The 27838-nt window shown below is 29.2% G+C and overlaps 4 protein-coding genes across 12 annotated transcripts; 3 read left to right on the forward strand and 1 right to left on the reverse strand.

Annotated features, from left to right (window-relative positions):
• Positions 1-248: 248 nt before the first annotated feature.
• On the reverse strand, positions 249-15150 carry LOC106791137 (choline/ethanolaminephosphotransferase 1). Of its 9 annotated transcripts, XM_014756555.1 has the most exons (11): positions 14758-15150; positions 14225-14372; positions 14017-14139; positions 13828-13931; positions 12777-12911; positions 10588-10722; positions 9198-9329; positions 6350-6508; positions 6073-6198; positions 5795-5936; positions 249-1397 (listed from the first exon to the last, which is right to left on the reverse strand). In XM_014756555.1, the coding sequence occupies exons 1-11, from the start codon at positions 14992-14994 to the stop codon at positions 1303-1305; spliced, it is 1536 nt and encodes a 511-aa protein (XP_014612041.1). In that variant the 5' UTR covers positions 14995-15150; the 3' UTR covers positions 249-1302. The 9 variants fall into 9 exon arrangements, with proteins under 9 accessions (XP_014612041.1, XP_014612035.1, XP_014612034.1 ...); XM_014756549.1 differs by lacking the exons at positions 10588-10722; positions 12777-12911 and adding an exon at positions 4734-4773 and having other exon boundaries at positions 14758-15148; XM_014756548.1 differs by lacking the exons at positions 9198-9329; positions 12777-12911 and adding an exon at positions 4734-4773 and having other exon boundaries at positions 14758-15148.
• A 391-nt stretch (positions 15151-15541) lies between these two features.
• LOC106791158 (39S ribosomal protein L21, mitochondrial) lies at positions 15542-17534 on the forward strand. Its single transcript, XM_014756595.1, has 4 exons — positions 15542-15671; positions 15973-16095; positions 16161-16481; positions 16569-17534. The coding sequence occupies exons 1-4, from the start codon at positions 15572-15574 to the stop codon at positions 16667-16669; spliced, it is 645 nt and encodes a 214-aa protein (XP_014612081.1). The 5' UTR covers positions 15542-15571; the 3' UTR covers positions 16670-17534.
• LOC106791157 (CD9 antigen) lies at positions 17163-22178 on the forward strand. Its single transcript, XM_014756593.1, has 4 exons — positions 17163-17689; positions 20404-20715; positions 20825-21094; positions 21283-22178. The coding sequence occupies exons 1-4, from the start codon at positions 17624-17626 to the stop codon at positions 21433-21435; spliced, it is 801 nt and encodes a 266-aa protein (XP_014612079.1). The 5' UTR covers positions 17163-17623; the 3' UTR covers positions 21436-22178.
• Positions 22179-23859: 1681 nt separating this feature from the next.
• Positions 23860-27760, forward strand: LOC106791140 (phospholipase A2 inhibitor). Its single transcript, XM_014756558.1, has 5 exons — positions 23860-25724; positions 25961-26224; positions 26315-26631; positions 26739-27109; positions 27201-27760. Exons 2-5 carry the CDS (start codon positions 25961-25963, stop codon positions 27437-27439), a joined length of 1191 nt encoding a protein of 396 aa, XP_014612044.1. The 5' UTR covers positions 23860-25724; the 3' UTR covers positions 27440-27760.
• Positions 27761-27838: the final 78 nt, after the last annotated feature.

The following is a 27838-nucleotide window of genomic DNA, read 5'->3' on the forward strand; positions in this document are numbered from 1 at the left end:
ATTATTATTATTATTATTATTATTAATATTATTACTTTTACCGCTTACATTTTGTGTGTTCTGCACGACGATAGATTTATCAGTGGACGGTGAAAAGTTTATAACTTTTCTCATTGTTGTTGTTGTTGTTGTTTTATTTTGTTATTTTAACGCAACGCAATTTTCAAACGACGAATTTCATAAATTCATTCTTTAACGTTCAGTTATAATACATTTTTTTGCGATCGTTGTAAGTAATGATGCATCATAATTAATGAAATGTGTTCACGATTAGATCGTCGGAACGATTATACAAATGTTTTTTTGTTCTTCTCATTAATTTGACTTATTAATTATTATTTTGTTCATTTTCATTAAGCTTAGACAAATAATACACATATGTTAATAGACAAAAATGCATAAGTTAATACAATAATGTCAGCACGAGTCTTCCCCTCTCCTCGCGCGTAAACATTTATTATGTTTCTTATTTTATTTATAATTACGGGCTGCAGCAGATCGTGGTATATTATAAAAAAATACATAAACAATTTCTTAAAAGATATGTGCTCGTTTAAAATATATATAGAAAAAAAAAAGGATTACAAAAGAAGATTGAGGAAAAAGGAGGACGGTCTAAAAAAAACAAACAAACAAACAACTGTAATACTAATCGTAAGGAAAAAATAATTACAATAGTTCCGTTGCACTTAATTTAAACAATAAATGACCAATTAACGTTTTGGTAAAGATATTCTCGGTTAATAGAGAAAAAAAAAGTGAAAAAAGAAAATAAAGTATAACAATTCTCAACGTCCGCTGATAAGAGTGAAATATATATATATATATACGTATAAATAAATAACCTTCGCACAAACGTTTATACGTAGGATTTTTTTCCTCGTATACGTTTTAATATTATATAGTATGCAAATACCTTTTTATTACTTTTATTTGTGTTTTGTTTTGTTTGCATTAACCCGTTGTACTCTCGACGCTAGTAAAAAATACTGTACATCCGACTTTGACATTTAAGATATACTTTTTTTATAGTTCATTGCTTTTTTTTTTTTTTTTTTTTTTTTTTTTTTTTTTTCTTTTTTTTATTTTCATTTTTTTTTTCTTTCATATAGTTTTTAAGTAAAGAACTCCCTTTCGCGCGGTATTTTGTTTTTCTTTCTTCTTCTTTTTTTTTTAAATTCTTATTTATACAATTCACATCGTGTTTTAAATTGTAAATTAAGTTTTAAATATAATACGTTGGTGGTACGTGTTCGGTGTTACCACCATGCGCTATGGGGGTTGGGAGGGGGGTAGTAAACGTCAGATGTCGAGGGTTGTCGTATCAGAGCCACGATGATGATGATGATGATGATAATCTTCGTTTAACAGCGGTTCCTGTTCGATGACCATGTGAGCTGTGAACAAAACTCTTCATGCATACCAATACAAATAGGGATAGATGTAGATTTAACACGTTCACTGCCATAAGAGGGGGCTGAGGGGGGTTGTCATCACCCATGACCGACATTTTTTTCTGTCAATCATGGCCACAGCAGGAGGTGTGAAGTCCACCGATATTTTCTACATTGTTTTTATATTATTGTTAATAAATTTTGCTCACTAGACAGTCAACGTGTTAAATTAAACGATATAACAAATGTATGTTACGTAGCTTTTTGTTTCGTAACAATAACGTTTTTATCGTTCGCAGATTTTTTATTCTTCTTTTTTTTAACATTAAAAAAAATTTCATACGTTCAACAATCTTAAAAAGAAAAAAAAAGATCGAGATAGACGAAAGAGACGTACACTATTCAAACGCATCGTTTTTAATTATTTCCTTTTTTTTTTTTTTGTGCGTTTGTTTTATTTTTTTAATTATTTTTAATTTTATTTTGTTCCTTCATGCAAAATAAAAAACGTGCAAACATTCCGTTAAAATATTATCATCGTCTCGTAGATTGTTGTAATCAATTGTTATTGAATTATCAAGTAAAAAGTTTATTAGCAGCATACGGGTTGCAAAAATTACGAACAACAACGATTAGAAAAGATATTTATGTGCATTTATTTATTTTTGTTGTATTTTTAACTAATCGATTTCAAACTTAGATGCCACAAACTAACAACGTGCAGCAAGCATTCGCAAAAACGTTACCATTGCATAAAAGTATTGTTAATAATGCGTTATATATTAATAATTAATATTGATATAATACAAAAGAGTGGTGGTGGTGGTGATTGCTTAGATTGCAATGATGCCACGCGAGAAAGGAAAAAAAAAAGATATAAAGAAAGAAAGAGAGAGAGAATGAGAGAGAGAGAGTGAAAAAGATAGAAGTGCAACAACTGATGTGAGAAAAATTACAAAGATATACGTTTCGTATAAATTTCTAAAATAATATTTTATTCAAATCTTTACATATATTTAAACATTAAACCGTGACGCAACCGTTATCAATGAAACAAGAGAGAAAAAATATAATTCATATCAGAAATAGAGAAGATTAAATGAAATTTAACCCTTTCGTTACGACTGACCCACCATATAACGGGGTCGTTTGTTTATGCAAAGGCCCCGTACGAACGACTGACCCATTTTAATTGGGGATCGTATCATGCAACGATATACGTATGGGCAACAAACAAATATAATAATTGCGAATACGTAACGAAATGGTTAAAATAAAATAAAAAAAGAAAATTAAAAAAAAAAATATATTATTAATAATAATAATAACAATTTAAATTATTTTTGTTTTTTGTTTATTGTTCTTTCAATTGATTAGTCGCAGTGGGACACATACTTACGTGTATACAGCTACAAGAAAAATGAAAAAAGAAGACAGAGATAGATAGAGAAATAGAAAGACATGTAGACAGAGAGACAGATAGAAAAAGATAGATAGAAAAAGAATGAAAAAAGAAATAACATAAATAAAGCGTACTAACTATAGATTACGATGAACACATCGAAAAATTAATTGTTTTTTTTTTCTTCAAAAGTGCTTACAGATAGATATAGAAGAGTTAAAGCGTAATATAAAATGTGGCTGCTTTTTTTTTTACGAGATTAGATTTTGGTTATATTAAATGAAAAATGGCAAATGGTGGTAAACTCGTTTATCAAGAAGAATATATTGTTTTTTTTTTTTTAAAGAATACACAAGAGAGAAAGAGAGATAGAAAATGAGTTCGATGCACAAAAATCTGAACTTTTATACCGAGTACGTTCTCTTATTACTTTTCCTATTCCTTTCTTTTCTTTTCTCATTTCATTTTTTTCTCTTCGTTTCCTTTTTTTTTTTTTCAGTTCACCACTTTATAACAAAAAGAAAAATATAATAACACAAAGATTAAAAATTAAAAAGAATAAACAAATGGAACAATAATAAATTCAAGCAGATAACAAAAGCTGCTCGTCTCTCGTAAATTTTTATATCGATGTAATGTGTAATTTGCAAGAACAAAGAAAAAAACAAAAAAAAAAAAAGAATAATAGATAGAGAACGAAGTTTAATATTATCGTTGGAACATTATGGGTTTTTTTTTTCTTTTTCTTTTTTTTTCTTCATATCAGTGTACGTCATGGCGTCGTGAAAATTTGATGATAATCAAATTCGTTCATCGAAGATTACATTATTTTTTGTTTTATTCTTCTTTCTCCTTTTTCTTTTCTTTTATTTTCTTTTCTTTTCTTTTTTTTTACTTACAATTCCCTATAAACGTATATTTTTTTTTTTTAAATTCTACCCAATGCATTCTACCGCAAAATGTGAAATAAGAAGATGATTCAAAGCACAGGTGTGTAAATTAATATAAAAGGTATTTGTTTCCATTTACGAGATAATACATCACAAAGCTGATATTAATATATTATTGTTATTAAAAACTTCGTTCGATCGATGTTTAAAAAAAAAAAACAAAAAAATAGAAAAATAGAAAAAGAAACATATTGGATCATCGTAATCTTTCCTAAAGAAACCTTAGATCAAAATATATAACATAAACGCAATCAATCCTAATGCAAAAAAAAAATATATATATAAAATTATTATTATTATCTCGAACTACGTGCATTAATATTTTGTCCATTAATGATTTTTAACGTATTCAAAAAAAAAAAGAACGCTATTTCCTGAATTAATATCTTTTCTCTTTTGTTTGTTTTTTCTTATTTCTTTCTTTTTTTTTTTCTTTTACCATTTTATCATCTACAATGTATGTACAAATCGATAATATATTACATATACAGATATAATAAGAGATTAATAAAAAGAAAAAAGGATGTGTATATACGTTAACGAGACAAATATGAGACAATAGTATTACACACCAATGCCATGATTAAATTATTACCATTATTATATTATTGAACGTGTATAGAGTGCTAGAATAAAAGTGTCTTTTTGAAAAGAAAGAAATCATTTCATTTGCAACTAAAATTTTCAACATTCAACAAAAAAAATCATACCATCTAATAGAATTTTCTATGTGTTTTACTTCTTTTTTTTTTTTTTTAATTATTAGATAGGATTAAAGAAATATAATGATTTGATTTATACATATATGTATATGTATATATATACATGTATATACATATATGTATTAGAATATTGGTATGCGGGTGCAAGACAAAAAAAAATGTCAAACACATAGAGACAATATTGAGAAATAAATATCATCATCTCATTCAGGAGTGTTATCTATAATATATATACGTAATATGTATATCATAATGAACTTAATACCTATTTATATCAGTATCTCCAAAGTTTACAAAGGACATTTCTGCAAAAGGCAGAAATATTATCAAAATAAATTTCGATAATTCTCTATATTATATTATATAATATATATATATATATATAATATATTGTATTTAATAATTAATTTTTATATATATATATATATTTATATCCTTTTTTTTTTTTTTTTGTTATATGTTAAATTAGCAAAAGAGAAAACGAAGTAAGAGTGCAATCTGGCTTCTGCGTTTTCTTTCTAGTCAAACCGTTCGTATAATTTATGATTTTTTTCTTGTTTTTGGCTAAATAATTAAAATCCATTTGTTCTCTTCCTTTTCTTGTTATGTTCTTTTTCTTTTTTCTTTTTTCTTTCGTCTACGCTAAACCCAATTTTATCGTTTCCAATTATAAGTACCGAATCATAGAGATAATTTGCCAAATTTTTGATCACCGTGGATTTCATCGATCGTTCACCGAGATGCAGTTAATTTAATTAAATCTTTCCTCGTTAAGCCTACAAAATAAAACAAAAAAGTAAAGGAAATTTTTTTAATTAAATAATAAATTTTGTAATGTTATATTAATATTAACGCATTAGAGCAAGTTACACCTTACTCGTAACGTTTATATTTCCCTTTTACTATTAAACTATATATACCTGACAACGATATATCATCGTAGATACGAACGATTTGATTTATATCATCTATTCGAATTTGACTAAATCGTTTTACGGAAAAAATAGCTAACTATATATATATATATATATTATTATAATAATTAATGTGATAACAAATGAGCTATATATACTCTTTTGGAAAAATCGTAATAATTCAACATCGTTTGTACAGATCAATTGGAAAGTTTCATTTTAAAACTACAAAATCATACTCTAATGACTTTTTGTTTTTTTTGTTTTCAACACTTAAACTCTTATTCCCGGTTTGTTGTTTATTCTTAATTTTATATATATATATATTAAATGATACAGAGATCATTTATTATCACAATTAAGTCTTAGTGGTGTTTCTTTTGCAATTTGTTACGTTGAGACCTATTAGTACCATTTTTTTCGGCGACGTTAAGCTGAGGCCCGACATTCCGATGATCCCCCACAGGTATTCTGAATAGCTTTATCTTCATATGATCACAAATTTCAAGGCAGACTTGAGAGCTATATCGCAGAAGGTCCAACGTGACCCAAATCTAAATAACACAGATCAGATTCGATTTTTTGGAGTTTTTTGGAATTTTTGTACACGCACCGGTTGATTTTTGTTTCTTTTTCTTTTTAGTAGAAAAAAAAAAAAAATAAAATAGGAGAATAAAAAACAGCACTTACGAAACACAGCCAGAGAACGTAGTACTCTTTGATAAAAAAGTTGAAGTACTGGTTAAGAAACAGCATTGCTGGACCAATCAAGGAACTATCTAAATATTGCATCTCATTTTTCGTCATATGAGCAACCTGTAATATCAAGAAATAATTATATTATATATTATATTACACATTGTGTATTAAATGTAAGATATACAATTGAAACATTTATATAAATGTTTTTCTGTGTTTTATTTTTTTAATGATTAAATAATATATATATATATGTAAATACACTTACCACCAATCGATTGGTAACTTTAGCTGCAACCATCCCAAATGCAAGTATATACAGAGCAGGATGATTTTCGTATACGTGCTCAGCACTTTTTCTATAAATAATGAAAGCTGGCACTACCACGAAACTAAATGGGATGATCGGCGACAGTACCGATGTTCCCTGAAATTTGTAATCATTGTTATGCAGTAAAATTCTATTATATCATCATAAAAGAAAATAATTAATTAAACGAATTGTGATATTTTTGTATACTTTTTTTGAGATCAAAAAATTGTCTTTTGTTTTTTTCTTTTTTTTGTTATTATACTCATCTAATAATAATCAAATACGACACACTAAACAAATTTAACTAAAAGAAAAAATTCAATTGTATTTAACGCAAACAAAAAAAAAAATTATATATATATTGACTTTGTTTTTTTTTTTTTTGTACATTTCATATCGCAAAATTTGAGAACTCTTTAAAAAAGTTAACAAGCAAAAGCAATCGAGATAATATATATGCAATAAGAGATCGATAATTAATTAATTAATTAATAAAATAAATAATTAATCGATTAAATAGAATATAGAAAAACAAAAAAAGATAAGTGAAAAATTTGAACGAACAGTAATTATTAATTATCGGTCTCCTTTTCTAATATTTAATCCTATTAAAGATGCATTAGATCAAATTAGTTATTAAACATATAATTAAAGCAAAGCAGTGCTAGCAAAAATAGTGCATGCATAGAATATTACAATAAGAAAAATAGTTTTTACAAAATATATAAACGTGAGCTAGAGCGACAGAAAAGAATATGGGAAAAATCCAACAAAGTATAGAAAAACAATTTCAATTGATAAAGATGCGCAACATTTATCTTACGAATAGAAATAAATAACAAAGAGAGAAGTGTTTTCTCTCAACGCAAGAGGAAAAAAGACACGTAATTAGAACAAATTTTGCTGCATAAATTTGAAACAATTACTAAGATTTTTTTCTCCATAAATTTCATGCAAGATTCGTTGGAAAACAATTTATTCGACAGACAAACATTTTTTTTGGATTGGAAAGTTAACGTGGGAGGAAAGTGGAATGCAGGAGGGTGGGAAAGGTGGAAACTGACGAGGTATACAAAGAGAACAAATACACGTCCTAAAATTTTCTTTTAAATGATCAAATCCTTACGAGAAAGAAAGAGAGAGAGAGAGAAAGAAAGAGAGAGACAGAGACAGATATAGATAGAAACAAAGAGAGAGAGAGAGAGAGAGATACAAAGAGGAAGATAAATATACGCGTTTTGAGTGTGTGGGTGTATAATATAATAAACCTTATTGAAAACAGCACAAAATTGGTGATATAATACGAACAAAGTGTGTATTATTACGTAACAATGTCGTGTGATCATTTTCTCTTTTATTTTTTGTTTTTAATTTTTTGGGTTTGTCGATATAATAAGATTTAGGCCCAGTTCTGTATAATTTCGTCGTGTGTCGATTAGAACAAGTAAGTAAAATTGATAAAGAGGAAGATGTATTGTTGTTATTGTTGTTGTTGTTGCTGTTCGTGGTAAACTTGCAGTAAAAAACCTTGATTTGCCTTTGATCGGGGACACACTACTAACCAGAAGAAGATATTTCATTAGATTCGAAGCACAGGGAATTATTTATGGTCAAAATACTAACAATAATAAGCAGGCGATATTATAAATTTCTTGGTTTTTTTTTCTCGGGGGGTTTTTTTTTTTTTTCGTTTTGTTTTGGCATTATTTTATATCTTTTTGTTTTTTTTTTTTTTTTTTCCTTAACCATCACATGCAAAATAAGATATAAAAAAATAATGATTAATTAATGAAATTCTTCGTAACATTGCAACGTATTGTTATTTTTGATCTCATCCAATTGTTAAACATTAGAATACTAAATAAGTCAGGCTTTCGGATATCTTTTTTTTNCAGGGAATTATTTATGGTCAAAATACTAACAATAATAAGCAGGCGATATTATAAATTTCTTGGTTTTTTTTTCTCGGGGGGTTTTTTTTTTTTTTTTTTTTGTTTTTGCTTTTTTTTTTTTCTTTTTTTTTTTTTTTTTTTTTTTTTTTTTTATTAATTGCGATCTAGCCAATATCAGAAGCAACCTAACACAAACGAACTTTGGAAATCCTTCGTAACATTGCAACGTATTGTTATTTTTGATCTCATCCAATTGTTAAACATTAGAATACTAAATAAGTCAGGCTTTCGGATATCTTTTTTTTTTTTTGTAAAGATTATTATCAACATCAATACGATAGTATCAATGCAAGAATTTATACATCCCATGTATCATGGTCATCATACAAGGGATTTTTCCATAGAAGATTCCTATTATAATAAGGGTTGCTAAGAAAGGGTTAAACAATGGTGCAACACAACGGTTGCATTTCCTCTATTCCATTTCCTCTTTCAAATGTTAGAAATAATTTGTATACAAAACGTTGAAATGTAACGAAGAAGAAATAATAAAAACTTAAATAATAATAATAATAATAATAATGATGAAATAATTAATCTCCTAATGTATAATAAAAATATATACGATGATGGTAACACACATAATATAAAAATATATCATGTGTAAATTCGTATTAATCAACTTAATATACACGAATTAATATAACACAAAAATATTAATCATGGAATAAATTTGCTTGGGGCTAAACCAAAAAAAAAAAAAAAAAAAAAAGAAAGAAAGAAAGAAAGAGAGAGAAAGAAAAAAAAAATAAAAGATAAATATTATTATTATTTAAGTGCACTACACACGTGGTGGGACGCTTTAAGGAGAGAATATACTTTTGAGAAATGAAAACTCTGACAACACTTACTGCGACGGTGGAGCCATTTTTTCCGACACCACCGGCAAGTATGACGGATATACTGCTTTGTGCAAGTAAAATAGCGATGCCCACGGCGGCCCATAATGGAAAGATCTTGACCTCTGTGCCAGTATATGGCAACTGCATGAGCGATACGAAACATCTTTCCGTTAGTTAGCTTCAACATCAAGCAGAGTGAATATTTTCAATCTCTTTCTCAACACATGGTGGTCGTTTTTTTTTTTTTTTTTTTTTTTTTTTTTGTATCAACACACATCTCTAACAATAAAAGTGTCTTTAGAAAGACTGAGAAAAAAAGAGAGAGAAAGATTTGATTGAGACACAAACAGTAATTGATTTATATATATATATAGATAAAACAAGTATGTAAATTAGAAAGATTGACTATATAGAAATAGATATAGACGAATATAGATTAAAGTGACCCTGAAACCATATATGTATATACATATTCGTTAGACCCATAATCACCAATCGAAAATAAAAAAAATGAGACAATTTTGATAATAAAGAAGGAAGGGTTAATTACATTGCATTCTATAATATCCCCTACACTCTCCTCCTATAATATATAAATTCGATAATAAAATAATTGTAAAGAACATTCGATTCGACCTTCCCATCAAAACCTCACGTGTACACAGGGAGGAACTCTTATTATCCATAAAAAATATCATCGAAGTAGTATTACACGCGTGCTATGGGCACACAATTAACGAAATAGAAACAAATTTCAATCGAATTAGATTGAATTAGAATTCACATTGTATTGAATGATATCAAACCACATTTCAAGACCTTTTTTTTGCCAAATCTTACGATTTCAGTTTCGAAAGTTTTATTTTAGCATCCTATATTATCAAATGGAAATCATCATTGTTAATTAGTAATAGTTAGATCAAGAAGTTTGGTAATTAGGGATAGAATAGTTGTCGAAAATAAAGAGATAAAGAGAGAAAAAGAGAGAGAAAGAGAGAGAAAGAGAGAAAGAGAGTAAAAAGTGAATTATTATCAAGCGCAAGAAAATTTGTTGCAGAAGTTTGGTGAATACAAAATTGTTCTAAGAGAAAAGAAAAAACAAAAAAAAAAGAAAAGAAATAAAACAACAAAACTACTATGGCTGGCAAATAATAAATAACTACAATAGAAATTATTTAGTCGTATCTTCTTCTTTTCTTTTTTTTTTTTTGTTTGTTTGTTCGTTCGTTTGCTTTCCTTTTTGTATATTTTTAAAAAACAACATTCGTTTGTTCGGATACTCGCGTTGTTGCGAACAACCAATATTCTTCTTCTGTTCAAATTATTCGTATTTTTATAATATATATCTTAATATCTTTTTGTTATATATTTGATGATTTTTCATTTTGTTCGAACTTACTGCAATGGTCGAACCGTTCTTTCCAATTCCACCAGATTCAAAGACTTTACAAAACTGAAGAAATACGTGAGTGTAGCCCACGTAAAATATCGCTGCCATGTAACAACTTAGCGTACCCAGACCGAGCATAGGAATCTAAACAAATCCATTAAAATCTTACTCTTTTATATTTTTTTTAAAAAAAAGAAGATCCCCCTATCATTGAGACGGAAAGAAGAAATAAATATTAGGGTTACGGGGGGGGGGGAAGAAATGCAATTAAATTTAATCGTTTAATTTATATTTCCCATCCAATCTCGAGTCCTCTATCGATAATATTTCTCCTCACAGTGTTTTAAAAAGATTTAAAAGAGACAAACGTCTAACGAAATTTTGAAACCATATATATAAACCAAATTCACAATCCTCCCCTTTGATCGTCGAGTATCGCAAAACCAATTGGGACGACAAATTAGACGAAAAAAAAGGTCAAAATAATATATCCCCATTAAGAGTTGGATGTTGAGAAAACAATTGAGAAATTTTGCACAATTCTAAATCTTCAACCAAAAATCCATACTGATCATCTATTCTTATAATCGAAATTTCTTAGAAATTTGTGGACTATCGTCGTCATATATAAATGCCATTGAAGATATTTTTCCTATACCTGTAATCTAATATTTCCTTTTTTCCTTTTCTTTTCTTTTTATTATAATTTGTTTTCCTTTTTTTTTTCTTTTTATCAGAAAGGCATATATACTCAAAAAGGAAGCACAATTAATTGCTAAGTAAGAGTGTTGTATCGTGTTCTCTTCCTCGTTGATTGATTGTTGTTATTCTCGTTGGATAGTTTTATAGTTGATTGGTAGTAGTAATAGTAGTAGTTCGTGGTTGTTCTTGTTGTGTATTGCTGATGTGTTTTCTCTTTTATTATTGTTTTTTTTTTATATTGTATTACGTAATCAATCGACAGAAAAAAACGAATGCAAAAATATAAGCAAAAGAGGAAGAGGAGGAGGAGGAGGTGGTGGTAAGAGGAGGAAGAAGGAAAAGAATCGTGGATCGAACGAAAGTGTAGCATTTTAACAAAACAATTTCAAACGTAATTTAAAAGAAATAGTTAAGTAAAAATGTTTGAAGAAATAAATTTCATCGCGTTCGAATATTAGAAGAAGTAGAAGAAGAAGAAGAAGAAGAAGAAGAAGGAGAAAAACAAAAATGAAACTAATTGGTATTAATCATACAGAGAACGTATTCTAATTGAGGGAAAAAAAAAGAGAAAATTCTTCTCGATGCATCAGAAATTCATATAATCAAAAGATATAAAAAAGAAAAAAAATGTGTGACAATATCGTAAAGTCGCATTTTTGTATAATAAATTCTACAAAAAAAGCATCAAGTATGATGACGATTGATAGAGAAGTAAAAAAGAAAAGAAACAACGAGAGCATAATTGCAGCAAGAAAAGAGTACATTTAAGAACTGTATATTTAATAATAATAATAATGATAAAATAAAAGAAGAAACACAGAAGGAAATAAACTTAAAAGATATTATTCGTTATGTTACAAGAGACAAGGTTGCATTGTTATTCATTTGCATTCGAGCGGAACATTTTTCTCTACCATTGCAAAAACTTAATTGTTGTGTCTAAGCGTTTGCTTGTTTTTTTTTCTTCTTTTTTTTATTCTATTCGTTTTCTTTCTTTTTATATTCTACGCATATAAACGGAATTTCCCCAGACTTCTGCCCCTCTCGTCGGACAAATATAAAACTCTTATTATCCCTTGTTAGTAATAAAACAACTTAAAAAACAATGTAGTATTAATATAAAAGGTAATTAAACTACGTACGAATCTACGTAGTGGAAATATTGAAAGCAAAATTAGATATCGTGGCAAGGAAAATTAGAATATTGATGTTGAATTTGATTGATTTTAAAGAAAAAGAAAAATAACAATCTGACGAAGGATAATTATAGGGATATGTAATGAAGGTAACGTGTTCGAAAGTTTTGTTAAGTATTGGCGATAAATATATACATATATATAGATAAATATATATAAATATATATATATATATATATATATATATTATATATACATATGTATATATATATAGAAGTACTTCCAGCACTGCTCTTCATGCCATGCCGATCCCAATTCCTTATGTTCAACCGAAAAAAGTGTCTAATTAAACGAACTTACAGCGACAGTCGAACCATTCTTCCCAACTCCTCCGGTGAAAATCACCGAAAATATGGAATATAAGTTTGCCAGAGCACACACCACTGTCATAACTCCTATTAAATATTTCAACAGAAAACCATCAATGTATGGTATCTGGAAGAAACGTTCACGTTAGACTCATGCAATTAATAATCACCGGTTTTAATATTCTCTTTTCAAACTCCATGAGTCATCGATTGAATTAAACAACCAAAATAGGTATATATATATATATGTAAAAAATAAATCCTATTTTATTTCTATTCCTACTTCCTTCTCTTCTTCTTTGTTTTTTTTTTCTTTTTTAATTCCTTTCGTTTCATTATTAACATTCGTGTATGCAAATATTTGATTTAATAATGTAATAAATAATACGAGAATATCAACTTTTTGTAAGTGTAAGATTAAACAATTAAATAAATAAATAAAAATTTTACAAAATCTGTAAAATAATAATAATAATAATAATAATAATAATAATAATAATGATAATGATAATAATAAATCTATTAGAGTCAACTAAACTAGAGTATGTATATACGTGAGAGGGTTGATTTGAAGATATTGACTTTGTACATAATATGATATTAGCATAGTTAAACACGCTTAAAAAAAAAGCATCAAAATGGTGAGAAAAATTCTAGGTATCCTTTTTTTTTTTCTTTTTTAACTACCTTATTTAATCCTTCTCTGGATGTATTGTTTGCTAGCCATACAATGTCTAGATTACTTGTGATTATTTGTGCTTCCTTTGTCGGTAATGAAAATAAATTATATATGTGCATATATATATGTGCATATATATATACATAGCAAATAGAGGTGAGACTATGCTTAAATCGTGGTTAAAGAAAATATAAAAAAAATAAAACAATTGGATGAAAATACGCGATATGTGAACTAATAATTGTAAAAGGTATGCATAACTCGTTACAACTAAAATTCAAATATAAAATAGTCTTAAAAAAATAAAAAAAATAATGAACATCTAAGATAGATGAAATGCGATGGAAAAAAAAAGAGATACAACCTCCATCATCCAAATTCTAGGTCCAAAAATGGCTGATATCAGATGTATTCCTATGATGGTGAACTGGGCTTCCGTAACATCCACTTTACCAAATCTTAGAGATCCTGTTAACGAACAAAAATATATATATGAATATACAAAGCGTACAGCAAATGTATAGTAACATTATAAAAATGAAATGTCATTTACCTGAGACATAAGTTTGCCAATGTGCACAATAAAATAAAGTCATTGCACAAAAACATTGAAAGAACATCCATGTTGGATAATATCCCAACTGTACGGCTATACAAGCGGATAATGCTACGAATACTGAAAAGTAAAAGAATATATAAAATAGTATTAAAAGGTAAAAGAGAGTACGTATTAATATTAGGAGTATAATGAAATAATTTACCTGTCGATATTGAATCGCATCCATGATCAAACAGTTCTCCCAAAGGCGTAGAGGTACCAGTTCTTCTAGCCTGTTTGCCATCGATAGCATCCAAACTTTGGTAAATAAATAAACCCAATGCACATAAGAAACATGCCCACCTAGGTGCCTATAATAACAACAATTTATTAAACAATAGTAATAAGAGAGCATTACAAATCTAAATAATTATATCTGAACAGGCAACGAATAAATAATTATGAAAATTAATTAGATGAATAATTAATGAGCATGACAAGGAAAAATATGGTATTAAGAAAATAAAAAATATCATATTTGGCAATTTTGCTGTCAGTGTCACTGTCATTGTCATTGTCAAAAGAGAAATATAGAAAAGAATATAATGATAAAACAGTTTTATTAAATAGAAACATATAAAGGAAGATAATTTGTCTTTGATAGACCATGTTGGTATCTTTTAATTTGCAGTATAATGGTCAGTCATGTATGCATGATATGATATGATAAGAAAGAAGAACTTAGGTTATATATACCTCAACTTTAGCATCAGGACTATAATAAACTAATATCAATGTAGTAACAATATTGACAATTAGACCCAAAACCGTGATCAAATTCGGTGCAAGCCAAAGTGGAACCTTGCTGACTAGCCAGTCCCACCAGGGTTGAAGAAATGCATCCAATAGACTATTGGTTGTGCAACTATATTTGTGCTCGCTTAATCGCTTTAATTGTCCGGGCGAGAGTAATTTTTCTTTATAAAACTGCATATTTCGAATTTCGCGGCTACTAAAAAGCGCCCAAAAAAGAATTAAAATAATACAACACTCATCGATTCTTCGCAGTACGAACGAGCACAACTGCTAAACATAACAAGTAACCGTTTGCCTGATTTACCACATACGACATCTCCGCGCTATATTACGCGTTCCCCCGGAACTACAATTTCTGTTTCGAATGTGTCTGCCCGCGTTTATTCAAAATAATTATTTTACATTCATTTAAATTGATATATATAAACGATATTTCACCGTCCATAATTCTGTAAGATATTTGTCATTATTTACAATATTCTTCAATTTTACTAATCATTTAAAATCATAGTTAATTCTAATCTTTTAATCGAATTATTTTTAATTAATCGCTAAAGGTATCAATTAACTCTTTAGTTATTTACATATCGAGAATATATTAATTGTATTCGTTTAATAATAATTCGTAAGGTATGCATTTTTTAATTTTATTTTCCCTCTCTTTTTTTTAAACGCAAAAAATTATTCATATTTACTGTTATTAATTAAAATAAATATTGATTTGATATCGGCAGTAGTTTACAACTCGAAAAACATGGCGGCACTTACTATCTTTTCAAATGCATTTAAATTAATTGCCAATAATTGTTTCAAGAAATTAACACCTTCTACAATATGCAGAACAACAAATTCAGGTAATACAAATATTCATTTATATTATTTTTAAGATCTCGGTTGCAGTCACAAGAATTTAAAGTTGAGTATAACCTCAATTCTTTACTCTGCTCTGAATGTTCAATATACAAATAAATTTATGACGTTTACATCTAATTATATGTATAAATAGAATTAAACTTCCATGGTTTCTTTTCTTAAAGTATTAAGTTGCAGTATCAAGTATATTTTTTTTAGAGCTTAGTAAAGGAACTATAACTTATGTAGCATAGAAGAAATAAATATGAATGTGAAGTGTAATTAGATAATTCTTTTTGTCAGCACTAAGTCTGTGGGAACCTGGAAGAGCTACTTATATTACACGTTTAGGATGGATGCCTCCTATACCAAAACATCAAGTCGAAGTACCAGAAATTGATGAAGAGAAGGAAAAGATAATGAAGGGTATATTTTTATATAATGAATCATATGAAACTATAAGAAACACAACAAGAAACTTTTATTTTCAGATGTAACAAAGGAAATCAACAAGCAGATAGCAATGGACAAAGTAGGTAGATTATTTGCAGTCGTTCACCTGTGCGGTAAACAATTTAAAATAACTGAGAACGATATCATAATTATCCAAGGACACTGGCCTCCTACAATAGGTGACAAAATAAAACTTGAAAAAGTCTTGCTAGTAGGAGGCACAGATTTCACTCTCATAGGAAAGCCTATCTTAAATGGAGAGTTGGTATCGATCAATGCTACTGTCATTGAAAAAACATTGTCAAGTACAAAGTATCATTTTAGGATGAAGAAAAGGAAACAGTACCGTAGATTAAACTGTAAGATTAATGACGAGATCAAAATAACTATATTAAAAAATGATTGTAATCATCCGTAACCCCTTCTAAATCATTTTATTATTTCAGTTTATCGTACGCCACATACAATGCTGAGAATAAACACGATAGACATAAACGGGGATATTGATAAGAGGAAAGGGATAGAAGAGATAGATAGAATATATTAGAAATTCAATTAAATTGTGTATACAAGAACAAAAAATATATATTTAATCTTTAAGAATAGTATATGAATGAAGAAAACGTTTGAGGAACGATAAAACAAGCATAAAAATCCTCCTCTATCATTATACCTACATTCAACCATGTCCTCTGTTGACATAGACAAAAGAACCATTCTTCCTATTTTTTTTATCCAAAATCATTAACAAATAATAGAAGTATATTCTATACAACGATCCGTTTAGAAAATTTTTAAATAACATTAAAATTTTACAATCGTTTGCCGTGATATTAATATGATAAGAAGATTTAATAGAAATTATTAGAAGGATGCGAAAATAAAAAATTGAAATGATAAATATTGTTCAAAATTAAGATGAGAGAAAAGCAGCGCGTGCGCGGAAGAATAAAAGATAGACGTGAAGAAGGATATATATGCAAGGGAACGTGTAATATAATTTTCGCTTTTAACGGTTGACGTCAGTAGGCCTTTCGAACGAGATGAGCACGCCTTTGCCGTGAAAAATCCAGCGCGTGCGGCCATGGAAGGAACGCGTGACGCTCTTGTCGATTGCCAGTCGGCTGCGACGCGTTGCGTGGCATGGAGGATTTAGTTCGTGTAAAATCATCATTCATTCCTGATTAACGAGTCAAAGCATTTCGAGGTTTTTGTTGATATTCGTTAATCTGGAATTTAATATCGACAGTGTTTTTCAAAATCGTATTGAGGAATATTAAAAGGGTGTTTGATTTAAACGACCGATTTTTAATACACAGAAGCAGAATTAGAAAAAACATTTCGTTTCGCACAGTGTTTTTTCTTAACGACTTCGTTAACGTACCATTTCGGAGCAGTCAAAACGAGATAAAGAAAAAGAAAAGAAAAGCAAACAAGAAAGATAAAAAGAAAGGAAGGAAGGAAGGGAAGGGAAGGAAAGGAAAAAAGGAAACAATAAAACATGGTGCTCCCCAAGTGTTACGGATTTGTTAAGTACGCCCTCGTGTGGGTGAATCTCGGCTTTTGGGTGAGTTTATTTTGGTCTTCCCCTTTCAGATTCACTTTTACATTCGACCAATGAGAGGACTCTCCTCTAATATCTCAAAACTTCATCTTAATACAATTTACGAATGTTCTAAGGGATTAACTATAAATGGTAGAACATATTTCTACTAAAAAACACATTTATCATAAACAACGAAGTCTTAAAAGCAATGAAAGAGTGCATGAACTTTATCATTTGCTTTTACATTCGATAATTTATTTAACCTTTCGTCTTTCTGATTAACTCTTGCCTTGCGATTATTAATCAATTACAATTCAATGTTTCATTATTAAAAATTCAAATAACACCAAGGATTTCATATACGATAAGAAAGGAAAAAAGAAAGAAAGGATGTTACTGTTATGTTTTTACGACAATCCGTTCGTTGTTAAACAATTACAGTTTAATTGGATCAATCAAAACAATGTTTTGAATATGAGTAGTAAAGTATCACGGATGGTATTACATCAACATTCTCTTCACGAGCATATGGATGATACACGCATGTGTATATACACATAATACAACTATAAATGTTAATATTCTGTATCGCATTGCATTAATTCTCGTACTAAACAGTTTTCTGTTTCGTTATAACATTTTTTACGAATACATTCTTCGGTATCAAAAAACGTATTTCCGTTTTATACGAACATGCAACATTCAAAAAGGACACATCTGCCCTTAAATACGATATATTTCCTATCTACAATACACACATACTTTCATTTATCTCTAACTCAAATATCGTAACAGTATCTTCCCAGTAAAAACGTATACATGCATTCTTACACGCAAGAGAGACCCTGCAACCTTTTCACACCATTACATCGAATTCTTTTTTCTTTTCCTATTTTTTTTTTCTCTGGCTTTGTATAAAATAAAAAAAGAAAAAAAAAAGAAAATTATAATAACGACACGACGACGACGTTGTTAGCGTTGAAAAGGGCAAGCGCAAAATGCTCGCACAGTTATGGGGAACACTATTGATCGGATTTATCGATAAAGAGGAAGAGATTGTCGATTAAATTTATAGTCAGGGGTCGTTTACGTTGTTGCTTATAACAGGGAGTGGCTAAGCTTCATTACACAAAAGAAAAAACGCAAAGCTTTGGAAGGTATAAAAGAAGAAGAAGAAGAAAAAAATAAAAATAAACAACAACAAAACAATAACAACAACAATAATAATAATACATCATGTATTACAAAGTAAAAAGGGGAGTAAAATGAAAAAACGAGTCGTCGTGCATACACAGCACACAACAACCACTACCACCATTACCACTATTACCAAACACGAGTATTATCCTCCTTCCGTTATTTTTCATTTTAACAAGAGCTTTGACTCAAACGCAGACCCCAACATCTGTTTCTCTTTCTTTTTTCCTTTCAAAGGTTCCTGTGGTTGGACAAAAGCAGTCAATTGGGCTCTTGGTTCAAAGAATTCCATGTTAGAGTCAGGTTTCAAGTCACGTACATAATTCTAACGAAAATTGTTGGTTCCTCTAGTGTCTAAGATTGTAGTTGATTTGATTTTAAATATTTCTATGTTATTGGCATTAAAAAGTAAATGTAAAAAAAATATATATAGAAATCTATATATATATAGAAAAAGAAAAGGATTACGTTACAATTGTGCATAATGATTAATCGAAATCGTCATCGTTTTAAATGCCAGAAATACAGGTCGTGAGTCATTGCCAATAATCGTTTAACAATAAAAATGACGAGTAGGATGAAAATTGAACGGAAGAAAAATAAAGAAAACGAAAGAACAAAATTTGAAATAATGTTTTAATCGTTCGTATAATATATTTAATATAATAATCTCGTTAATTATCACAGTGGGCCTTTTATTTCTTCGTTACGTTACTGCAATTCTATCTCCCGGCAGGAGCAATTCTAGCACAGCTTTATCGATTACATCTGGGGCTCTCTACGAATATACTTATTTTGCAACTTTAATCTTATCTTCTTGTTTTACTTCTTAGTATTATTTTTTTGTTTTAAATTCGCTTTAAGAAAACCTGAGACTCCCCTGATTTCTTTGTTTTTTTCTTTCTTTCTTCAGAGGCTACTCATAAAAGACTAACTATTTTTTTTTATTCCTGTAGATTTCGCCCATTCGAAATCTTTATTTATAAACATAAACACGTTTTAAATATAGGCTTATAGTCATTCAACGAACATGGTACACCAGCCTACGCAGTTAACCCACTTTCTTGATAGCCTAGGAAGCATTGAAGTATGACATAGATAACTAGGAGAATGTCGTATATGCTTAGCATAATAAATCTTATTCATTAGATATATTCATTTAATCATTTCAAACTTAATAGATATTAAACAATCTATGATTATTTTTCGTATCAGAATTTCAACTTATTTTTATTGCACTCGGGAAGGGAGGGAGGGGGGGGATAATTTTTTACATGGTCAGAACAAATAAAAGAATATTATTATTAGGATGCAACACACACACACAAATGTCTTTGAATTTACGAAATCTTTTTTTGTCTATTTCAATTCAAATGTTCTCTCAGCGATAAAAATATACGAATGAAACATCTAAATTCAAAAAAAAAACAAGCTGTAATCCCTTGCATAAACATTTTTCGTATGATAGTCTCTTTGGTGGGATTTTAAAAAAGAAATACATTTGATTTATATTATCGTCGGTCTTTTCAATTGTACAGGCGATTGGATTAGCAGCAGTGGTCCTGTCGATATGGATTTTATTCGATCACAATTTTCTCGTGTCCGTGACACAAGAACAGCACAATTTCAGAGCAGGCCTTTACATCTTGCTAGTAGCTGGACTCGTCATGCTCGTGGTAGCCTTTCTTGGATGTTGCGGAGCCTTTCGTGAGTCCCAATGTATGCTAGTTGGCTTTTTCAGTTGTCTATTGGTCGTAATAGTCGCACAAATTGCTGCTGGAGTTTGGCTTTATACAAATAGCGATCGTCTCGAAGAACTCGTCAAATTATCCGTCATCAATACCGTTAAGGTAATTTCCATATTTATTTTGTTGTTGTTCTATCTTTTAAAATGCACACCCCCTTCATCTATTTGATATCTTCTTTTTTTTATTGATTGCATTATTTGATTTGTTTTAGAACGAATATGGAGTAATGGAATTTCGTACTCAAACAGTGGACGCCTTTCAATCGGGTCTTGGATGTTGTGGTGCAACCGGACCATCTGATTGGGCTGGCAGTAAATACGCCAAATACGATTCTTCCATAGCTCTTTCCTTAACAGTTTCAAAATCCGACAACACATACAAAGTACCGAAATCCTGTTGCATGGATAGGGACAGCATAGCTTGCGATATAGCTCGCAATTTTAAATTAGGAGATATCGTTAGCCCTGCTATTTATAACGAGGTAACTTAGATTATTATCTTAATCTTTTTTTCATTTATTTATATTGCGATATGATTGATAACGTAATACTGGGTTTTTACCCTGGTATAAAATTCTGGTGAAAGGAATATTCAATCAATATGTAATAGAGTATCAATCACTGAGAATACAAAGTTCGTGAAGAATGATTTGTTATTTATGATTTTCAGGGATGCATAGACAAATTGGTGAATGCATTGAAGAGTCAAAGTTGTATCGTTATTGGAATTGCTATAGGTGTTGGTATAGTTGAACTTCTTGGTTTGATATTTGCCTTGATTTTATGCTGCACAAATGGCTCATCGGACAGATATAAAGCCTAAATCAAACCACGATCTTTATTGGGTCCCTCTTATATTCGTCCAATTTGCAGCATATAATATTCAACCGAAGCTATAACCGATTTCGTTGCTCTACTTTTGTGCCAAGATCGATTTATATCATTCTATCATTTTCTCGTTCTATAAAAAACCGTATCATCCTAACGTACAAGGAAATAACACTATGAGGATGGGGGATGATAAAATAATAATAACGATAATTCAAAGAAATCGGTTATTCAATTTTCCAATGGCACAATATCGACGATTTTTGTATTCATGTGTTGCACAAAACGTCTCCGTTATTTAAGGAAAATTTAATATTACGATTTTATTCGTAATTCGTATATCTGCTGATTTATTATTATTTTTTTTTGGCAGATTTTTGTAACAACTTCAACGGTGTAATTATTTACAATTATCACCTATAACGAAGGTATAATATTTAAGAGTATGAGTTGAAAACGACTGAAACCGATTCAAATCTCAATCGCACTGAATCTCCGAATTGAATTTAGCTTTACTTTACTTTGTGTGATTTATTAAAATCACAGATTTCTATTATATATATATATATATACACAAATGTATAAATATTATATATATTTTGATAAATGTTCAAGATAAAATAGAAAAATCATGTAACGTTTAGAAGTACCTAACGCATCGTATGCTTTTCTTTTTTCCAGGCCAAAGTAATAGACCAAAAAAAAGATTGGTATCGATTTTAATATAAACACACACACGCATATATATATATATAAATATATATATAAATATATATATAAATATACGTACACAGGATGAAAAGATTTTTCTGGTCAAACATCATTCAGCTGATGATGCACGAAAATAAAAAGAAACAAATGTAATTATCTTTAAATATCCATGGGGATAGGTCGCTAATAATGAAAGGGTTCAATGATTTATGTTCAGATAAAACTTTTTTTTGTTTTCTTATTTTAGTGCATACAAAATATATTGACATTGTTTTTGATCGGAAAAATCTTAAGACACTCTGTATAAAAACATATATTTCTCAAAGGAGTTTATAGACAATGTGGGCCGTTGCGTAAATCAAAGATATTGACAGATATTATTTATTGTTACAATAAAATAAACAAGAATAAGAAAAGAAAGAAAGAAAGAGAGAGAGAGTGTAAGCAAGAATCATAAATAAAAGGTTTACTGACTTGGTGATTAACATGGTACAAATATCAAGGAAGTATTCTCAATTATCTTGTAGCGTATGTTTGAATATGTGTATGAGAGTGCGTGCGCGTATGTATGTGCGAGCGATTGTGTGCATTTGAAATCAAAATATAGGCATAGTGTGTAACACCCACAGAGTCTAGTCCACAGAGGGTTTATAATTGTAAATTCTTAAACAATTATCTCGAAAGGAAAAATGAAGAAAAGTAAAATCATCTTTCGCTTGATTGCATTAATTTTTTTTTTTTTTTTTTTTTCTTGTCACGCGTCACTCTCCATCATCGTGTTAGATGCATTATTAATTAACTAATTAATTATTAAAGCTAAGAAACGTATTTTTCTCCACGATTGTATATTTAAAAAAAAGAAAAAAGACAATACCAAAAAAAGAAACAAAACAAAATGGAAAGAAAAGAAAATAATCGATCTTCTACTCCTTATTATGAATTCGTCGTCGTCTTCAACACACAAGATAAAATATAATAATTTTTTGTTTATTAAGAGCGTTTTAATTTATACTTTTTACGAAATATTTTTCAAAAAACGTATTTAAGTTAAGGAACAAGAAACAAAGTGTACTATAGAACAAAACAACAAAATGAAATTTAATATACTACTAATATACAATATTATCATACATGGTATATCACAAAAATAAGAGATATAAAAAAAAAAAAAGAAAAGAAATAATTCATTTGCGTATTCGAACATCCTTACAATTTTCCAATCTAAAACTAATAATAAGTTACACGTGTATATGCATCATTCATGAATTAATTAATATCATAATTAATTCATTATACATCCTGCCAATACTCGTGACTATTCCTGTTACGTATAAGTTCCAATAAAATAATTTCATTATCCTTCTCAGCATAAGCACATATTATAAATGCATAAATCATACACGATAAAAAAAGAAAAAAAAAAAAAGATATTAATTGCTTATACATAAATGAAAAAGAATGTTAAATTCAAGTAAGGAAATAATCGTAATTACATTGACGAGCAGCTAAAATCATATAACCATTGTTAATAAAAAATTATAAATATAATATATATATATATATGAAGATTTTCTTCGTTTTGCACATTTTATTTTACTTGAAAGATAATATATTTCAAGATAAATGTATATGGGTAAATATAAATATATTATATATACATATAATATGTATGTTTACATCGTTTATATTTAATTATTTTTTTGTATGAATATATATTTAATAATTTAATATATTTTTCGGAGTTATAATAATATATATGAATATAATTTACGTATGGGTTACGTTATCCTTTGTATAAATTTTTACAACAACCATACGAGGAATCTTCACGTATATTCGTTTGTACGCATACAGGGTGAGATATAAGTTGCTTTCCATGAACTAATTATTTGTACATTTTTATATATTAGTGTATCTGCATTTATTCACATAAATTCTTCAAATTGGTGTTCATTATACTCAATATGCAGCTCACTAACAATTAGTCCAATTATTAATTTATATATGGCAGACAGTTGGTGTCTTCAAGTTTTTAAATAACCGGTTCTATCAATCATTCTAACTGATTTCAAATTTTGTGGATTGCTGGAGGAAAGCAATTCTTGTCTCACCCTATATAGATGTATACAGGGTGTCCCATTTGGTAGAAACTTTTGGTAGGAAATTCTTGAAATAACTGTGCAGTTAATCTTTCTCAGGTAAAAAGGGATCAACGAAGCATTCTTATGCTACGGTCAACGAAACACAAGTCCGTTTATCATTTCGTATTTTGGTAGTAACATTTTTAAATTTAAGCATTTAAGATCCCATGGCGTTTATACAAGATATTTGTTTTATTTTTATTTATAAAATAATACAAAATGGTCAAATTTTGCTGAAACATGGACACCCCGTAAACATGCTTACCTATATGACTCATATAGTGACACATGTGTATGTACATATAAGGAACTATACGAGTCGGCGTCGAATAAATTTCATTTACACACCTGCTCTTCTTTGAACAATTCATCATCTATAATCTTTTTTCTTTTTTTTTTAATTAATTATTAATTTTTATCCGAATTAGAAGGAAGGTTTTTTTTCTTTTTTAAGAAAAAATAAAACAAAGATTATTTTTACCGAAGGATATTTTAAAAAGTACAAGGACAAAAAGAATAAAAAATGATAAAATATAGCTTTACTCGTCGGATCACCTTTTTAACACACCTGAAAATTGTTCGTTCTTATTTATGCGTTACGGCATAGCGATTAGAAGTAATTTGAATGATAAAGAAACTTAAAAATAAATATATTGAAAGAAACAAAAGGTATAATAATAGTTACGTTCCATTAGAATGTAGGAGTTTAGTTTGATGAACACAAAAAGAAAAAAAAGCTAACTTGTATCGTAATACACATACCCGCAGGGAAATAATATTTGATGTATTTTTTGTAGGAATATGAAAAGAAAACTAAGAAGTGAAAGAGAAGAAAGAAATAAAAGAAGCTCCATTTATAGTTGGTAGGCGTTTGGTGAGCGTTTTAAGTGGGGGTAAGCGGATAGGTGGGCGTTCAGTGGGCCCACACAGGTGCGGTCGGACCCAACTACGGGTTCAGCGATGGTACGTGCCGTGTCACGTTGTGTTACATCTCTTGGAATACAGTTTAACTGCTCTTTCCTCAATCTTCTTCCATCTTCTTACGCGTAACGTTTTTAGTCGACCCAGATAACTCTCAGCCAAGTAAGTTTCTTTTTCATTCTTTCTTTCCTTTCTTTTTTTTCTTTGTTTGTTTCTTTCTTTCTCTTCTGTTAGTTCCACGAATACTTTCTTCTTCTTCTTCTTCTTATTCTTCTTCTACTACCGGTACCATTCCAGAAGTTCTAAGAGAGAAAGAGAAACGTTCTTTCTCCTATCTCATCAGGTCAACTAATCGTGTAAATAAGAAACGTGTGATAAGGATGCATTGCAAAATGATATTAAGATACTCGCGATTGATCTAGTATTGTTCTTATTAAACGATGAAGATGTTTTGAAACATACAGTGATCGCCGATCGTTGAAAAATAATACACCAGTTACGTGAGTAATGCGTAAGTGTGGTCCACTTATTCTTTTTTTTCATACTCCTATTGTTTTATGATTTATCAACGCGAACAATAATTCAAAGGCTTCTTGCTTCTGCATTCTGCTTACCTTGTTCATTGCATTTCTTTATAATATTACTACTACTATTATTATTTATTAATTTTTCTTTAACGCCTATAAGTACTCGCAATAATACTTTACTTCTTTTTCTTTTTTTTAATAAACTATTATATTTTTTAAGATGAAGATGAAGACCTTGTGCGTAGCAATTGTTATATTACTATCGATGACGATCAGAACTTGGGCAGAAGTCGATTGCAACGATCCCAACTGGCATAATCTTGAGACCAACGAAAGTTCGGTACATAATTGCGGTGATGCGTTTAAAAATCTTTGCCGTTGTTCAAGGATGTGTTACGACGGTCATCACCAATATGTTGTCAATTGTACGAATACCGGATTTTTGGATACAACGCCATTAGAACATCTTCCTAATGCTACTCAGGTCTTTTTGATTTTGATTTTATCTACTTGTATAGGATCATTGATTTATTTATTAACTGTGTTTTATTTTTTACAATAATTTTTTTTACAGGTGTTAATATTTACGGGTAATTATCTGACATTATTACCATGGAACATATTCGGCACGTTTGACAGATTACCTAATTTAAAAGTCATTGACATGTCCAACAACCACATTCAAGAAATATGTGGAAAAGCTTATCACCACGTTAAACGAGTGGAACGTCTTATTCTTGATTTCAATGAACTTTCATTGGATCCTGGTAGAAGTCATCCTAGAGTTTTCTCCAATTTCGTATCACTTTTAGAGTTGCATTTAACTGATGCTTTTGAGGATGGTCAACCGAGAGATTTAGCAGAGACTCTTCACGATATATTCGTTAATAGGTAGAAATATTTTTACTCTTAACATTTCTTTTCTATCTCCTCGTTATTTTGCTTTTTTTTTTATTTCATTGTAAAACAAAGATTAAAAGCAAACCTTGTCTCCTCAGCAATCTAACTCAACTAATGAAATTGCATTTGGAGCAAAATGAGATATCAGAGTTCAAGGATCCAAACGTTTTCTGTGATCTACCAAATCTTTTAGATTTACATTTAGGAGATAACGCATTGACGGGATTGCATTTCAATCTATCGTGTCTTCATAAGTTACGTTTCTTGGATCTTCAGAGAAATAAATTTACAAAAATCTTGGATTCCGATATTCGTACTATGGAATCTGTTATTAAACAGAATCAATCGTTCACCGTGGATTTCTCGAAAAATCCATTGACGTGTTCCTGCAGACTTAATCCATTTATCGAATGGATGAACAAGACCAAAGTTTTTATAAGAAATAAGAGCAGCTTGCAATGTGTGGAAGGTGATTAATAAGATGATCGTATCATTTATCATATGTGGAATTCATGTTTATACAATTTTGTACTTTTATGCTTGTTATTTTTTTTTTCCAGATGGAAAATCTAAGAGCATTTATGGGGCGCATCCTTGTCCGTTAGGATTAAGATTGTCGAAAACAGGAATTTTGATAGCACTGTATTTCTTTACGTTCCTTTTAGTCGTTTTATTGTGTGCTCTCGTTTACGTGAACCGTATAAAACTACGGAAGAAATTTGAACCAATCATTAATTCCGTTAATAAAAGAGTTAGATATAGCACCATAGCAACTGGTGAAACCCGTGAGGATGTATAAGTACATTTAATAAGCCTAAGTATAGTGGGTAATTGGTTAACAAACATAATCCTGTTCAAAGGTGATGACTGTTATTCGAAGTGTTCAATAACCGATATGCCCATTGTATTTTTAATTTCTTATTCAAAACTATTATAGATCACTTTACAACCATTCATTATTATAATTACCCCGTCGATTCGTTTAAAGAATTATTTTTAATTCAAAACGTTCATCAGTATATTACCATTTTTTATATATATATATATATATTAATGCATAAGCTTGATTAATACGTTAATTCGATGAAAAATCATATAAGGTTGACGAACATATCATTTATTTCCCTCGACAAGTAATATAACAGGGAAATAAAAATTAAATCGTTTTTCGTATTAATTTTCTATCATTAATTACAAT

Source organism: Polistes canadensis, unplaced genomic scaffold, assembly GCF_001313835.1.
Source record: "Polistes canadensis isolate GaletaPanama2010 unplaced genomic scaffold, ASM131383v1 scaffold_287, whole genome shotgun sequence".
Taxonomy (NCBI): domain Eukaryota; kingdom Metazoa; phylum Arthropoda; class Insecta; order Hymenoptera; family Vespidae; genus Polistes; species Polistes canadensis.